General features: G+C 35.8%; 2 protein-coding genes and 1 long non-coding RNA gene across 10 annotated transcripts; 1 reads left to right on the top strand and 2 right to left on the bottom strand.

The window, feature by feature from the left end:
• Positions 1-1,029: 1,029 nt before the first annotated feature.
• LOC105959747 (5'-methylthioadenosine/S-adenosylhomocysteine nucleosidase) lies at positions 1,030-4,869 on the bottom strand. Its single transcript, XM_012983886.2, has 8 exons — positions 4,719-4,869; positions 4,574-4,637; positions 3,810-3,901; positions 3,322-3,428; positions 2,883-2,957; positions 2,559-2,633; positions 1,852-1,944; positions 1,030-1,459 (listed from the first exon to the last, which is right to left on the bottom strand). The coding sequence occupies exons 1-8, from the start codon at positions 4,807-4,809 to the stop codon at positions 1,262-1,264; spliced, it is 795 nt and encodes a 264-aa protein (XP_012839340.2). The 5' UTR covers positions 4,810-4,869; the 3' UTR covers positions 1,030-1,261.
• Positions 4,870-5,692: 823 nt separating this feature from the next.
• On the top strand, positions 5,693-12,698 carry LOC105959704 (uncharacterized). Of its 5 annotated transcripts, none has more exons than XR_016033674.1 (6): positions 5,693-6,590; positions 11,389-11,477; positions 11,568-11,657; positions 11,825-11,897; positions 11,974-12,019; positions 12,127-12,698. It is a non-coding gene; the product is annotated as an uncharacterized LOC105959704 (long non-coding RNA). The 5 variants fall into 5 exon arrangements; XR_016033675.1 differs by lacking the exon at positions 5,693-6,590 and adding an exon at positions 11,185-11,233; XR_016033672.1 differs by lacking the exon at positions 5,693-6,590 and adding an exon at positions 11,185-11,243.
• A 469-nt stretch (positions 12,699-13,167) lies between these two features.
• Positions 13,168-17,725, bottom strand: LOC148767918 (uncharacterized). 4 transcript variants are annotated; one of them, XM_088823573.1, is made up of 5 exons: positions 17,260-17,570; positions 17,112-17,175; positions 15,724-15,844; positions 14,727-14,820; positions 13,168-14,087 (listed from the first exon to the last, which is right to left on the bottom strand). In XM_088823573.1, the coding sequence occupies exon 5, from the start codon at positions 13,960-13,962 to the stop codon at positions 13,324-13,326; it is 639 nt and encodes a 212-aa protein (XP_088679699.1). In that variant the 5' UTR covers positions 13,963-14,087; positions 14,727-14,820; positions 15,724-15,844; positions 17,112-17,175; positions 17,260-17,570; the 3' UTR covers positions 13,168-13,323. The 4 variants fall into 4 exon arrangements, with proteins under 4 accessions (XP_088679699.1, XP_088679698.1, XP_088679700.1 ...); XM_088823572.1 differs by having other exon boundaries at positions 15,753-15,844; XM_088823574.1 differs by having other exon boundaries at positions 15,753-15,844; positions 17,112-17,167.
• Positions 17,726-18,016: the final 291 nt, after the last annotated feature.

The following is an 18,016-nucleotide window of genomic DNA, read 5'->3' as shown; positions in this document are numbered from 1 at the left end:
TCAGGTCTACTCTGCGGTGGTTGAGTATCTGCGTCACCTATTCTTGAAAATAATTTGAACGACCCCTCTTTTATTAGATGACAAAAATACCCTCAACAAACATAACCCTAAGCCCTAATCCATTGTTCTCTTAGATTCCCCTTTATGTTTTTGTCCGCCTCTCTCCGCCTTCCACTCTTTCTTCTCGTTTCTCAGCCGCACCCCAAACCATTCTATCTTCTCTCCTCTCCTCTCTTCTCCGTCTCACCATACCCTAGATCCACTTTTTCCACCGGCAAACAACCGTGGGGACCGTGATAAAGGACAAAGATGGGTTGAGGGAGTCCTAAAAGAGTGGCGGTGAATTGGCTGAGGACAAAGATGGGCTGAGGGAGTCCTGAAAGTTCAGTAGCGAATTGAACGATGGTGCCGATTCGTGGTCATATTTGATTTTGACGATTGAAAGATACGTCGGTCCAAATAATTTGTCGCGATTTTATTTACATCAACAATATGTCAATTGTTAATTCAGATGGTCAAAATGCAATCTTAAACCTTGGGGTTTAAAAATGTAATCAACTATCCATTGTCGAGGTATAAATTTGGATCTTGAAGCAATAAGCATACATCTTTGCACACATAATTAGGGGTTGTTGTGTTGTGTGGATTGTAGGATAAATGGAGGCAATTTGACAAGTACGGAAATAGATGAATTCAAGGGTGTAAAATTTCTATCTTTTAAGGCCTCGTTTGGTTAACAAGATAAGATTAGTCAAGATAAGACTAAATAATCTAATGAAACCGAATTGTTTTATTGGACTTCCAACAAAAAACATGCTTAGAAGGCAAGATAAGTCATGATTACATAATATTTGCAGGTCGACCCGGTAAGTTATTGGGATACCAAACATCCAACAAATTCCAACTATTTAGTTAATCATAGATAATCTCCCCAACCAAACAGGGCCTAAGCCTTTTAAGGGGCCTATCTGAAATGGCCCCTCCAAATATTAGACATACCAATTTTGCAACTTTTTGAGCTGAAACAGATTCATGCGGCAAAAGTTGACAATTTTTTCGACCGTTGGCAAGTCTACATGATGTCTCAACGTGTAGCAAGAATACATGCCATGCGCAAACAAAGTACATCGCTATCAATAAGTTATTTAAAAAGAATACGGTTTTCAAGAATCTGAACCGAAATACTAAATAAAGAGGATCTAACGAGTAAATTTTAGCGTTTTTTGTACGATGATAAGATTAAATTGGGAAGGATCAATAATCACAGTTCTGAGCAGCTCTTTCCGTTGATAAAATCAACTACTTTGGTTGCAGCAAGATCAAGGGCAGCAGTAACAGCTAGCAAATTTTGGAGAAACTCCTCAGCCGTTGGTTTGTCGCCGTCGACAATATCAGTCACAGCTTTCAAGAATATTGCCGGCACTTTCAATAGATCCGCCACATAAGCAACAGCAGCTCCCTGATAACCAATCAAAACAAAGTTATGAACATTATTCAAAGTAACTACCACTTGGCATGAGAAAATTCGTTGGAAAATTCCCATCAAATGCATCAGTTTGAACATACGCAGAACCAGTGTATTTCTTTTTATGGTTAATCACTCTCGAGCTTGAACCAATTTATTGAAAAAACCAAACAGAGTTTGCAAATTACAAGTATCGATTTGTTTCTACTTAGCAAATTGCCTGTATAGGGGTGTTTCGAAAGTACAAACAAATCTTACGGATGTTTGTAATTTTGAAATTTAAACGAGTTCTTTTGTAATTTAAGCTAAACTCGAAGGATTGTTTATGCAATTCACCCTTCGTTTTCTATCCTAGACTATGATAAACTGAGAGAATAGAGAGATACCTCCATATCTTTAATGGTTGCATCGTTAGCCACCATGGCTTCTTCATCATGTGGGGACATATCTAAAGAATCACCAGTAGATAATTTTCCGACCTGCATCGTACACAAGAGGTTAAAAACTTGGTCTATAAGTGTACATAACATACTAACAGTAACAATTAATGCAAATAAAAGACATGCATGAAGGCACCATGGTATATAATATAACTCGCAATATTAATTACAATTGATCGCTATAACACAAGCTCGGTCCCAACTGTTATAAAGACAACCCAAATTCAAACAGTGGACCGTCTACAAAATAACCTTTCACCACCCATAAATCATAATGTCAATAATGTGTTATTACGAAAACAGCAGCATCCAAATCTAAAGTGCCTCACACATTCCTACTGTACTAGGTGACATGAATAGCACCACAAAGGAGAACACATCCAGTTTCACACCAATTAGGTCTATTGAACACATGATACATATACAAGACTGCTTATATACACAAAAAAATTTGAGATATTATTATTTTAAATAAATACGTGTTATGAATCATATCGTAATTAGAACCGGATTTAGTTTAGACGAGAAAGATGATATATCAAATGAGATCTCGTAGGCTACTCGACTATAGTATTTGAAATGCTAACAATGTATACAACTAGCCACTCTAAGGTCCTAACTGATCTTATACAAGACTGTGGAAGAGAAATGACCTTTAAGTTCAGCTCCTCTGCAAGATTAGGTGTGGAGCATGCTTGACGTGAGCCAACACCATATAAGTCAAAAACCTGTAGATAGAAATAATAGCGGATAAAGATATGATGCCACATAAGTTAGTTAATAATTCTACAAGCAAACACGTAAAAGGGTCCCCAAACTAGTTGTTTCATTCAGTGGAAGAGTAGTGATCCAAATCTAAACTTTTTGAGTAACTAAGAACTATTTAAAATAAAGTTCTCGTTTTTGCTGATCCACGTTATGTATATTTTATAATGTAAAACATTTAATGAAAAAAGTGAGAGCATCTAATGACTTACAGGGATAGGAATTCTTCTGTCGTGGAAAGCAACATCTGATGCAAGATATACATCACCAACGGAAGCACCTTTTGCCTGGCAAGTTGAAGATATCAACACAGAGAAGTATATCGAAAAGGTCCTAATTGCACGCTATTAGCAAATGCACAAGTGAGTTAATATCCCATGGCTGAATCACACAAACTGAAGTCCCTTACCAACAACTCAGCCCACCACTCTACGTAGTTGCATTTCAAGACAATATCATAGAATTTTGCGTACTTATATCTCTAGTACCCAAGATATAATACTCATTAAGATTTAGAAAATGAGAATCTAAGATGAAGAGGGAGTGCAGAAAACTACTTACACAAACATAATGTGCATAATTAGGGAAAAAGAAGACCATAATTTTGGAAGAAAGAAACAAGAAAAACCGTCGTTATTGCAATTGTAATACCTTGAATCCTCCAGAAGTCCCTGCATTTATAATAAGGTCCGGCTGTAATGCTTGAATAGAAGCATAAGTCAGAAGAGATGCAGAAACCGTGCCAACGCAGTCAACACCTGATAGAGAAATATCTCGCTAGTTCAGTAGCTGGAAATTAAAGAATGCGATGCTTTGCTGCAACGACAAGATTTACTTAATCCGCCAAATTGTATATTGGACGTAAATATTTGTTTATCCAGCATTAAGAGTTTTCACATAAGTGTATTTTTACATGACGGTATCAAGAACATTAATTTAAACAATTAATTGCCCCCTTAATACACTACGAAACAGAGACCAAGTATAATATTTTGACCCAATAGGACACCAAAGCAAATTAGATAAAACAATTATAAATCATAATAGATGTTACATGAAGGAAAGCTAATACGGAGCATATTCATATGCATGTAATAAAGAGGTAAATACATGCAGCTGGGGAGTTTAGAAATACAAACCCAATACTGTGTCTTTTCCTGGGCAAACAATGTTGATGTTCAAATCCTTATATTTACCATAGTACCTAACCCATGGAACGCCCTTTGGAAACCTGCATGATCAGAATAAAATTAAGTTCACATGAAATACGTATATCAAAAGTAAAGTCTTATGCTACATTCTACATCCGCCTACACAGGCTACAACGAAAAGATCTTTACCATTGATTCACGCACAAAAACACGCATATCCATGTTATTGCACGTAGATGAACGGTATAAATTTACCCGGCATTGCCGAGATTTAACCATAGTATACATTGAAACTGCCTAATCTCTCGATTTCTATATATATCACGTCAAGTTTTTGCTGCATTCGAAACATACTTCTCCATAGGTCAAAAGTACTCGACTTTACGTTAAATTGTGGCCAAACGTACTATATGAGAAGTAAAATATAAAAAAGTACCGCAACTAACTTCTTAAAATTGCTAATAAATAACACAAATCTAAACCTAAGAGAAAATATAATCAGATGACTCATATAGATTCACCATTTTATATGCAATACACATCTGTCAATTTATTTCCACGAAGATAGTATTGAAATGATCGGTAAACGACGATTGTAACTGAGAAAATATAATAAGATAAACAAATTGTCCGGTTTTCTGTTTGTTTTCACAAAAATCACAGTTAATTCTTCAGCCCTAAATCAGCCAACAATCATCAATTTCTAAAAAGAAAAAAAATGGGGAAAAAATTCAGAAGTAGAAGAAGCATACACAGAATCAGGATCCTCGGCGAGCTGAAACTTATCCACTAGAGGTGACGCCTCCGTCTGCATAGCTTTTCAGAATAGCGGAAATGAAATCGGAATCAGAAATTTTCGTCATAAATTATTTAAAAAAAAAAGGGGAAAAAGCCTACCGATTATGAAGAGAATATTGGAGATAGGGCGCTTAGGGATTTGTTCGTCGTTGACTTCCGCCGCCGCTTTGTCGTCGTGTGGTGGTGCCATTTTTTCTTTTCTCTCCGACGCCGCGGCGAAGACGACTTAAAGCCTTTTTTGATTTTTCCCTGGCGAAATATGTAGAGAAAAAACTCCGCCGCCGCCTCCGGTAGGGTGGTTGATTAAATACTAGTGGTTTTGCGAGTCCAGGTCAAATTGGAAGTAACCGGAGGTTTCCACACCGTCGATACTGAGATTAGTGGGACTGTAATTTTTCTTTTTTCTCAATCATGCCGTTGCATTTTTCACCATGTGGGACCCTTTCCAAGCCAACAAATTAGATGCTGACAACTATATAGGAGGAATTGGCCCAATTATTTTAGAAAAAACAGCCCAAAATGAAACATCAATTAGAAAATAAAGATAAATCCTCAAACCAAAACTTAAAGCCTTTAATGTTATTTATTGTTTTTTCTACTTTCTCTTCTATTTCTCTCTCTTTCTTCTCTTTTCTCTTTTCTTTCTGCTCTCTTTCTTCTTTGTCCTTGTGGTGGAAATCGGAATTAAAAATTTTCGATTTTCGCCGAATTCAATCTGAATGTTTCCGATTTTAGAATGACTTTTTGTAGTTCGAATTCCGAAATTCGATTTCCGTTATTCGGAATTTTCGAATTCCGATCCAAAAATAATTCCAAAATTTTCGATAATATTTTCGAAATTTTCAAAAACATGCCAAAAATTATTAATATTTGTTCATGACTATATATATATTATTTAACTTATTTATAATATATATTGACTTTAAAAAACCCACTTTAAAAAGAAAGGGCTCGCAAGCCCATTCAGCAAGGCAGCCCACTTTTTGGCACAGATGAATCTCAATGTTAAATTTTCAAAATTTTAGGGACTAAACAGTAAATACAAAAAACCTTCAATAAAACCCTAATTTCTTGCTTATTCTTCTTGCTCCGTTCACCATCTTCTCCGCCTTCTTTTTCTCTTTCCACCGCCCAACTCTTCTTCTCTACCACAATTTTCTTCGCAGTCAAAAATTCTTCTTGCAGGCCGGAGCTCACTTCTTAACCTATGTATTTGTATTATTCTTGTTTTTTTTTTCGCCTCACCTCTTCTCTCCGTATATGTGTGCTATTTTCTTGTCGAGATCTGCCGACCTACCCTTTCACAATCATTTTCAGAGCAGGGAATGCATTCTCACTCGTAAAATCGTCGCATTGTCTTGCTCCGTCATGAAAAAACAACAAAGTCGTCGCAAACCGCCAAGACGCCGCCAATTCCGAAATTCGGAATCGGAATCGGAATGATTTTTTTTATCCGAAATTTTTGGAATCAGAATCGGAACTGAGTTTTTACTTCCAAAAAAAAATTGGAATTTTTCCGAAGGGGTGGAATCCGATTCGATCCGTCCGATTTCCACCCCTACTCTCTCCTCTCTCCTTTTCTCTTGGGTTTCCTTTTTCTCCGACAAGAAAATCACAGCTGTAGAAACCCACAATGGCTACAAACAATGTATGTACCAAACCCAGTGCCCACTGTGATTCTTGGAGGTTGTCGATACAATGATCAACTGCACATCATTTCTGTCAAAAGTAATCCGACTTTAATGAAGATCAATGGTGTTGTTATCAAAAAGTGGAACGGTATCCATCGAGATGCACTGATCCTCCAATACTTGACTCTTTGGGAAAGATTGTATGTGACATTAGGTTGGGACGAAGACGTGGAGAATATGGTTGCATTGCATTTGATAATGAAGATGAGTGTGATCGCCATTGTCATGAGCGCTAAGATGAACCTAATTCGCGTGGAAAGAGGATCCGCACCGATGGCTGGTAGGTCTCCATCCCTTTATGTAGTGTTGAAATGCATTTCTTTATAGGTTGTAAATTATTATGTGATACATAGTATAGAATATGGCACATAATAGTATCATGCTAATAGAATCATGGTATGGACGTATGGTACTTACAGTACGTAACCGTAATTCGTATAGTATGGGTGATAGGTAAATTTGGTACTATTGGTGGGAAAGCATAGTATCATATAATGGGGAAGACTAGGGGTGGTAAACGAGCCGAGCCGGCTCGCGAACTCGACGAGCCGGCTCGAAAAAAGCAAGAACTCGAGCTCGGGTTTTTCGAGCTCGAGCTCGAGCCCAAAATTAGTTGTTCGGCAGATCGCGAGCCGGCTCACGAGCTGCCTTTTTTTTTTCTTTCTTTTTACACACACATATACATCTATATATATATATATATATATATATATATATATATATATATATATATATATATATATATATATATATATATATATATATATATATATATATATATATATATATATATATATATTATTCTTATTATTATTATTATTATTATTATTATTATTATTATTAACTAAATAGTAAATAGTCTATAATAATAAATATATCTGGTATTTAAATAGAAACAAATCTATATTACTTAAATACTTCATAATAATATAAAATATTATAATAATAATAATAATAGAAAAAATAAAAAATGTATATAACTAGAGTTCATTATTTATTTTACAATTTTTTTTATTTTCCTATGAATAATTTTTAATAAAAATAATATGATTTTAATAAAAAAAATTAAATAATAATAAAAAAAATTAAATAAGCTCGAGCTCGGCAACATGGACTCGAGCTCGAGCTCGAGCTGGCCAAAAGAACCGAGCTCGGCTCGTTCCCACCCCTAGGGAAGATAGTATGGAATCAATTGACGTAAGTATTTTTCATTGTTTACCAGTTATGATATGTTTCATGTGCATTGCTATTTGTATTCCACTCTGTTGTAATCCATTTTTTTTTAAACCAAAAGCGGTGGTCAAACCCATGTTGTGGATTCTAACAGTTTATTAGAAGTCGAAGGTAATCAACGAAAGATCATAGCGGTATGCACTGTCGCAAATTGCAACTGGAGGGTTTATGCATCATTGTACAAATCAGATAATTTATTTAGTATTTGCAAATACAATCTTGAGCACACATGTGGTGATGCTACTCGTCGTACAAGGGGTCATCTTAAAACCGATGCTACATGGATTTCACAAATTATGAAATAAAAATTGAGAACGCAGCTAGCTTACAAACCAGTTAGTATGTTAGAGGATATCCGGTCGGATTTTGGTCTGAAGTCTAAGTACTACACGACATGGAGGGATAAAGAAAAAGCAATGCATGAGATACATGGCACTGAGGCGACCTATTATGATAAATTGAGACATTATTGTTGTTCATTAAAAATGAATAACCCTGGTAGCATTGCAGATTATGAGATCGACACTACTAGTCAAAAGTTAATTCGGATATTTATTAGTTTTGGGAGTTCTATTTCTGGTTTTCGTCGGTGTAAGCCGATGATATGTTTGGACGGAACTCACATTAAAAATAAGTACAAATGATGCTTAATTTCTGTTGTATCGAAGGGGATTCAAATGATTCGTTATACGTATTGGCCTAGGCACTTGTTGGTGCTAAGAATGAGAGAAACTATGAGTGATTTTGCATTAAGTTGAAACAAATTCTAGATTTTCACAATGACTAAAGATATTTTACCATCTTCTTTGATCGTCATTCGAGGCTTCTTAAATCCAACCCGTTGGTATTTCCCAGTAGCCACCATGCATATTGTTTGCGACACTTGGTGGATAGTTTTAGAACTCACGTATTTTGATTCTTTATACATGAAATTATAATATGCAAATTAGAACGTACCATTTGTCACCTCATGTGATAGTTTTATATAACATGTTCCATACTATTATAAAATAATATAGGTGCTGAGGAAGTATCCATTGCACAACAAGAAATATTGGGCGAGTGTTTTACATAATGCTGCATATGCTCCTACTCGGCAGGAGTTCGATGGAACTGTTTCTCGTATAGTGCAATCTATGCCTCTCGCATCATTATTTATTTTGAATAATGATCCAAATCATTGGGCCAATGCATATTTTTCTGGAGAAAGATGGGGAGTCGTGAACAATAACCATGCAGAAAATTGGTTACAGATGCCCGATCTATGTCAGTTCCATCCATGATTGATCACAAACGAATCAAAGTAATGGAGATGATAAATGAACGACAAGGAAAAAAATTGTACTATGTTTCAATTTTCTCACACAATGTGCAAGACCTTTTCCTTGTTGTTCATTTATCATCTCCATTAGTTTGATCCGTATGTGATCAATCAAGGATGGAACTGACATAGATCGAGCATCTTTAACCCAACCATTCCAATTTTCTGCCTGGTTATTGTTCACGACTCCCCATCTTTCTCCAGAAAAATATGCATTGGCCTGATGATTGGGATCAGAATTCAAAATAAATGATGGTGCCAGAGGCATAAATTGCACAATACGAGAAACAGTTCCATCGAACTCCTGCTGAGTAGGAGCATATGCAATATTACACTCGCCCAATATTTCTTGTTGTGCAATGGATACTTCCTCAACACCTATATTATTTTGTAATAGTATGGAACATGTTATACAAAAGTATCAAATGAGGTGACAAATGGTACGTTCCAATTTGCATATTATAATTTCATGTATAAAGAATCGAAATACGTGATTCTAAAACTATCCACCAAGTGTCGCAAACAATATGCATGGTGGCTACTGGGAAATACCAACGGGATGGATTTAAGAAGTCACGAATAACAATCAGAGAAGATGATAAAACATTTATAATCATTGTGAAAATCTAGAATTTGTTTCAACTTAATGCAAAACCACTCCCAGTTTCTATCATTCTCAGCACCAACAACTGTCTAGACCAATGTGTATAACGAATCATTTGAATCCCCTTGGATACAACAGAAATTAAGCATCATTTGAACTAATTTTTAATGTGAGTTCCGTCCACACATATCGTCGGCCTATACCGACGAAAACCAGAAATAGAACTCCCAAAACTAATAAAGATCCAAATTAACTTTTGACTAGCAGGGTCGATCTCATAATCTGCAATGCTACCAGGGTTATTCATTTTTAATGCACGACAATAACGTCTCAATTTATCATAATAGGTCGCCTCAGCACCATGGATCTCATGCATTACTTTTTCTTTAGTACTTAAGCTCTAGACCAAAATCTGACCGGATATCCTCTAACATACAAACTAGTTTGTAAGTTAGCTGCGTTCTCAATTTTTGTTTCATAATTTGTGAAATCCATGTAGCATCGAATTTAGGATGACCCCTTGTACGACGAGTAGCGTCACCACAAGTGTGCTTAATATTGCATTTGCGAATACTAAATAACTTATCTGACTTGTACAATGAAGCATAAATCCTCCAGTTGCAATTTGCGACAGTGCATACCGCTATGATCTTTCGGTTATCATTTTTCATGTACTTAAATTATCGATTATTAGCAACAGAATAATTTTTCAGCATATGCCTAAAATCATTAGGATCTTTAAAAAATTGATTCTTCACATGTATGCAATGTCTTCATGCATCAATTGAATTTTCAAGCGGATTACCTTCGACTTCCAATATACTGTTGGAATCTACAAGCACGGTTTGACCACCGGTTTTGGTATAAAAAAAATGGATTAGAACAAAGTGGAATACAAGTAACAATGTACATGAAAAATATCATAACTTGTAAACTATGAAAAATACTAATGTACACTGATTCCATACTGTCTTCGCCTCTATATGACACTATGTTTTCCCGCTAAATTTACCTATCACCTATACTATACGAATCACGGTTACGTACTGTAAGTACCGTACATCCATACCATAATTCTATTAGCATGATACTATTAAGTGTCATATCTATACTATGTATCACAGAATAATAAAAGAAATAAATTTCAGCAGTATATAAAGGGATGGAGACCTACCAGCCATCAGCGCGGACCCTCTTTCCACGCAAATTAGGTTCATCTTTGCAGATCACGACAATGTCGATCACACTCATCTTCATTATTAAATGCAATGCAACTATATTCTCCACGTCTTCGTCACAACCCAATGTCACATACAATCTTTCCCAGGAGACAAATATTGAAGGATCAATGCATCTGGATGGATATCGTTCCACTTTCTTCTAACAACACCATAGATCTCCATTAAAGTCAAATTAGTTTTGAGAGAAATGGTGTGCAGTTGATCTTTGTATCAACAACTGCCAAAAATCACAGTGGGCATTGGGTTTGGTACATCATTTGTAGTTGTTGTGGGTTTTACAGTGATTTTCTTGTCAGAGAAAGAGGAAGCCAAAAGGAGAGAGAGAGAAGAAATAGAGCAGAGAGAAGAAACCAAGAGAGAGAAAAGGAAGAAAGAGAAATAGAACAGAGTGAATAAAAAAACACAATAAATGCCATCAGGCCCTGATCTGTATATTAGACGTGTGAATATGGACTGATCTACTTGGGGAAACTATCTAGGGGAAACTATCTAGGGACTGATCCACACTATAAGTTTTGGTTTAGGTATTTATAGGTAGTTTTCCATGTTGAGTTAATATCTCGTGTGTACTGTTTCGTTGATTTAGTACGAGTTTTATTTTTTGACAGTTATGAGTTTTGTATCCTTTGCATTTTTCCTTGTTGTTGGTTATTTTTACTATGTCACGGTTTTGTATCAGACAAATGATGCACAAGCAGATCTTGAATCGATGTCCTTGTCCCGTGAGGCGATAAGTCAAATTACAGAAAATGTCGTTGAGATTGGAAAGTATGAATACGAGATAATATATATTTTTTTAAATGAATATTTTTGGCTTATTGATTTTTTTGTATAACGTGGAGATTTCATTCACGGCAGGTTATCTGGAGAATCCAAGCAATAATTTAAAATCACGATACCGTAACTCTCCGGAGAAATGTGAAGAAGAGTCTAACCCCAACTTTCAAGGTACGTTTTTTTTGTGTGTACCTGCTAAGTACAAACGTTGATTAGTGCCTATATCGCTTTATAGTCGAGTAATTGCACTGTTCTAGAAATAATTGTACCATATTATACGTTCTTTTGAACGATCACTTTTACTGCTATATGACGGACTGAAATGCAACGCATTTTAGGGAACGCTTTGAAGATATAGATTGCATGTGGGAGACATTCGAGAAGAAGTTATGGGGTCATTGCTAAACAGAGGTACTTTCTTTTTACGGTTTGATTTTACGAATATGCCCTTTTGCTTTGTTAATTTACTTTTGTGTTCGTGTAGCAGTTTATCTCTTTTCTTGCAGCCCATAAACTTTTGATTGCGCATTGAGGTATGTTAAATCCGAACGGAAGACATTTTTGTTATAGCCTTTTTTTTTTTTCTGTGTTCATATAAGAACTAATGTATCCCTCCTTTTATTGCCCTTAAAATGAAAAGTGTTATCGAGATGCAAGAAAATCGAGATCAACGACTAGCTACAAAAGCGGCTGAAGCTGAAGGAGGTGGTGTAATGGAGCTTATAGCAAATCCTCGTACAAATACCGCATATTTACCTGGTCAACTTACGCATCGATCAGCACTTTGTCTCTCGTGATTTAGTTTTTACGGCATGTTTTTTGCAAGTTGACAATTTGAAGCAATTTCGCACGAGGGTTTTAATTAATATATAGGAAATCTACAACTAAAACATTGTCTAGTAGAAATCTTACACATCAGATTGGTAATAATGTGTAATTTTTACTTTTTGGTTTTTACCTAGAGGTGACGTAATTGGAGGAGCAAAGAGAGTGAACTGTCATTTGACCCGACCCGTGCTAACATTTTTCTAGGTCGAGAGTTAGCCGCACGTGCTTAGATTATCGACAAACTAATGCAACATATTGGTGTAAAATGTGAATATTGAACATGCTACTAATGTAAATATTAGCCACGATTAGTTAAATAATTGAACTTAATTGTGGAAAATGACTCTAATTTTGACTAATCTCGAGATTATTTATTGGTTCATGGTCCGCAATACAATTGGATCCTTTGAAATTATTTAATTTTATCTTAGGAACCAAACAAGGGCCAATTGGTTTGTCGAGCAAGTTCCGTTGAGCTATAATATGCTTGAAGTGACAAATATACACACACTACACCGAAAACACACACTAAAAAAATTACACCCACTACACCGAAAACACACACTAAAAAGAATTACACACACTACACCGAAAACACACACTGAAAAATATACACACACTACACCGAAAACACACACTCGAAAAAAATTGACAGCTTCGAGTTATGAGTTCGAGTCATTCGGAGTTGGAATACCAATAATTATCATTCTTTAATAAATAACAACTTAATTTAGAATTTAAAAAAAAAAAGATTCGAACTGTCAATAAATTACAAATATTTTGAGATACATGAACCTACCATATAATCGATTGTATTACACAACAAGTAAGGTGCAATCTTTCAGCTTTCAGCTTCAGTGTGTAAATATAATTTCACATACAAAAGTCATTTTCCAATATGTCAAAGTTCAGAATTCAAGAAATTACAACAAATCATGCAACAAGGACAGAATCTTTCCGAACCATAAAAAGCTTAATCGAAAGATACCTTTTGCACGTAATCACAAGTTCATTTACGGAAGAAAACCGAAGCATCATCCATACTCGGAGGATCCTCCTCTTCATAATCTTCGTCTTCCTCGTCATCATCTTCCGCAGAAGCAGGCTCACCATTAAGAACAACATTAACCCCATTCACCTTCCTCACAAACTGGCCCCTATTGCGGGGCCTACGTTCCGCAAGTTTCTTCCTATTAACATATCTAATTTTCTTGTCAAAACATCTCGCCTTCCGTTTTTGCCTGAACTTCATCAAAGCTGCCAACCTTCGATCTTCTTTACCCTCGTTGGACGCTTTTTCAAACGAAGTGGTCGGCACTTGGCCCGGTTGTAGGCACATACCACCAAAGGGGTAGTAAGGATTATTATCATTATTATTATTATTATTATTATTATTATTATTATTATTATTATTATTATTATGAAAAGGTGGTGGATAATATGGGATGTGATTGTACTGATGAGGGATTATAGCAGGAGTAGCATGGTTAGGAATGTAATAAGGATATGTAGTGTGATTGTAGTAACCGGATAAATCGTTGGGGTAAAAATTGTTTGTTAAATGTAAATGTGGGGCCCGAGAGAACTCCCCGTTTGAGTGGTTCTTCTGTTTTTGGGAAATTTCATCGGCTTGTGAATGGTTTTCCATGGGGAGATTCTTCTCTACGTGGCTGGTGATTTTGGGTGTGTCGAAATTTGATTTGACGTACGATAAAAATGCCGAAGACTAGCCTATCTTCAGTTCCTTGTTTTTCGGGAATGGTGATATTTGTCCTGGATTTCAAATGCACACACAAAGACATTCATGTTACAAGGTATCTTCTAGAAAAACGAGTAATATCCATTGAATAGCTCTTATAAAAATATTATATGAAAAAAAAAAAAAGAATCTGATGTGTCACAATGATGAGTTTGTAATACGTTCATGCAACTCAAAGATAAAAGAAAGACGGGTAGAAAACCAAGTATTAGTTTATGCTGCTTTGAAAAGGAAAATAATAATTTGTTCAGAAAATCGATAATATTCGGGAAAATATGCCGTAATAATATGACACTAGGTACAACCTAAGCGAGAAATGTGTCAGCCTAACCCAAGATTAGTGATCTACAGTATAAGGACGAAACATGTTTGAGCACTATTGATATGTCTCCTACGTGTAATGATTTGTCATAGATACACGTGCAAATATCAGTTCAAAACATGTAGATCAATAACTTCTCTTATTTAAGCAAGATTAGTTACAAAAACTATACAACTCCTGAAGCTATTTAACCAGATATTCAAGATATGAAGTATAAATAAACGTAAAAACAATGAACAGAAAGGGAAAGAAGTATCTGAGAGACACGGACTAGCATTTAAAAACAATACTAATTTTTATAGGTTTCTGGCAATAATTTAAATTTATTTACCTCTCTGTATATCGTTATTTAGTTTTGGGACATTGGGCTGACGTTCCAAAGTTGGCGCACTCACAGTCTCGATAGGAGCAGCAGTAGCATTCATCTGAAATAGAGATGTCAGGACAAAAGAAATATCACCCCATCAATGAAAATCATAGATTATTAATCATATTGGTCAAATTATAAATGACTAAGACCAGTACAAAACGAAAACCGCCCTATATATGCATTAAGTGATTAAAGAAAAGTCTTCACTGGTGTTATTTTGGGAATCATCATTGATCATCTACTTATACAATTGAATCTTCTCGTTAATAGCAACAAACAGTCTCTTCTCTTTAATCGCATTAAGGGAGTAAGAAACCCCTTCAGTTTCCTGAGAAGTAATGAGGTCGAGAATTTCACATTTTACGGCAAACACTAATATCCGATGTTGAAGTTGCTTTGAGCTAACAATCATCAAACTAGAGGGTTCTTTTCTAGCGTAACATATGCAATACCGATGCAGTAGTCTTCAAAAGCATATGCACTGCTGATGCACATGAAGTCTTCAAAAGTTTTATACACGCTTTATCCAACTTAGGCCTCGGCAGCAAGCATCGGTACTGCATATGTTACGCTAGAAGAGAGCCGACACTCTCTTTTCGTGTGTGTTCAAAATGTGTCCTCCTATGTTTGCTTTATTCTTTTCTATTCACTTGTGGGCCCAACATTTTGTTGCCCCTCTACTTATACCAACTATTTTCATTCTTCTCAAAGTGTGTTTTTACATGATCGTATCAAGAACATTAATTTAAAAATTAATTGCCCCCTTAATACACTACGAAACAGAGACCAAGTATAATATTTTGACCCAAAAGGACACCAAAGCAAAATCAATTACGAAGCAAATTAGACCAAACAATTATAAATCATAATAGATGTCACATGAAGGAAAACTAAGATACTACGGCGAGGAAAGCTAAAACGGAGCATATTCATATGCATGTAATAAAGAGGTAAATACATGCAGCTGGGGAGTTTAGAAATACAAACCCAATACTGTGTCTTTTCCTGGGCAAACAATGTTGATGTTCAAATCCTTATATTTACCATAGTACCTAACCCATGGAACGCCCTTTGGAAACCTGCATGATCGGAATAACAATAAGTCTACATCAAATACGTATATCAAAAATAAAGTTTTATGCTACATTCTACATCCGCCTACACAGGCTACAAAGGAAAGATCTTTACCATTGATTCACGCACAAAAACACGCATATCCATGTTAATGCACGTAGATGAACGGTATAAATTTATCCGGCATTGCCGAGATTTGACCATAATATACATTGAAACTGCCTAATCTCTCGATTTCTATATATATATATCAGCTTAATTTTTTTGCTGCACTCGAAACATACGTTTCCATAGGTCAAAAGTACTCCACGTAGCGTTAAATTGTGGCCAAACGTACTATATGAGAAGTAAAATATAAAAAAGTACAGCAACTTCTTTAAATTTGATAAACAACACAAATCTGCACCTAAGAGAAAATATAATCAGATGACTCCTCATATAGATTCAGCATTTTATACACAATACACATCTGTCAATTTATCTCCACGAAGACAGTATTGAAATGATAGGGTAAACGACATGGTTCGCCGGAACGGAACAGTGCATTGTCGCGGACACTGCCGTTCCAGTTCCGTTGCAACGTCGCGGCTGCGTCGCGGCCGGAACGGACACATTTTAATTAAATTGTTAAAAAAATACAATATATTTCAAACATGTTTTTAATGACAATATGACAATTCAATAATATGCAAAATATTATTATAATTTAAAAAATAAATATTACAAAGAATATTATGAAAATATAAGCAATATTAATACCAAGTAGAATACCGAGCTGGAATTGGTGTAATATATAATTGAAGAGTGAGGCCAAAGATATGTGATTCAGGGGAATCTTCATTATCTAACTTGGCCACCACCATCATATTATTTATTTATTTTTTTCTTTTATGTTTTTTTTTCCTTATTTTTTTTAGTTAAATTTGTTTTTTTTTTTTTCAAATTCTTTTTTCCTGTTCCGGCCGCGTCGGGGCCGTTCCGTGGCTCCGTTTCGCCCATCCCACCGATTTCTCGGCGTTCCGACGAGCCACGGTGCAAACACCGTTCTGGTTACGGATTCCGGAACGGAGGGCACCGTTCCCGTTCCGACCGTTCCGGCGAACCATGAGTCGACTATTGTAACTGGAAAAATATAATAAGATAAACAAATTGTCCGGTTTTCTGTTTGTTTTCACAAAAATCACAGTTAATTCTTCAGCCCTAAATCAGCCAACAATCAATTTATAAAAAGAAAAAAATTGGGGAAAAAATTCAGAAGTAGAGGAAGCATACACAGAATCAGGATCCTCGGCGAGCTGAAACTTATTCACTAGAGGTGAAGCCTCCGTCTGCATAGCTTTTCAGAGGAGCGGAAATGAAATCGGAATCAGAACATTTTCCTCATAAAGTGAAAAAAAAAAGAAAAAAGGAAAAGGCATACCGATTATGAAGAGAATACTGGAGATAGGGCGTTTAGGGATTTGTTCGTTGTTGACTTCCGCCGCCGCTTTGTCGTCGTGTGGTGGTGCCATTGATCGGTGTTTCTTTTCTCTCCGACGAATTAAAGCCTTTTTTCCCTTCTTTCCCTGGCGAAATATGAGAAAAAACTCCGCCGCCGCCTCGGGCAGCGTTGTTGATTAAATATCGATCAGTTACTAAATAGTTTCCCAAGCAGATCAGTCCTTATTCACTAGTCAAATATAAAGATCAGTCTTTAATGTTATTTATTGGGTTTTTTTCTATTTTTTCTCTTCTATTTCTCTTTCTTCCTTTTCTCTCTTTCTTTCTTTCTTGTCTTGCTCTCTTTCTTCTCTATTCCCTCTCTCATTTTCTATTTGGTTCTTTTTTTCTAACAAGAAAATTGTTGTAAAACCCACAATGACTACAAATAATGTACCAAATCAGTGCCCACTTGGAAGTTATCGATACAAAGATCAACTGCACATCATTTATGTCAAGAGTAATTCGACTTTAATGGAGATCTATGGTGTTGTTATCAGAAAGTGGAACAATATCCATCCAAATACACTGATCCTCCAATACTTGGCTCCTCTAGAAAAATGTGTGTGACATTGGATTGTGACGAAGACGTGAAGAATACGGTTAGCATTGCATTTGATAATGAAGATGAGTGTGATCGACATTGTCGTGAGCGCAAAGATGAACCTAATTCGCGTGGAAAGAAGAACTACACCGAT

This window comes from Erythranthe guttata, chromosome 9, assembly GCF_056151865.1.
Source record: "Erythranthe guttata isolate IM_541 chromosome 9, IM_541, whole genome shotgun sequence".
Classification (NCBI taxonomy): Eukaryota; Viridiplantae; Streptophyta; class Magnoliopsida; order Lamiales; family Phrymaceae; genus Erythranthe; species Erythranthe guttata.
This window is presented reverse-complemented; position numbering and strand designations above follow the sequence as displayed.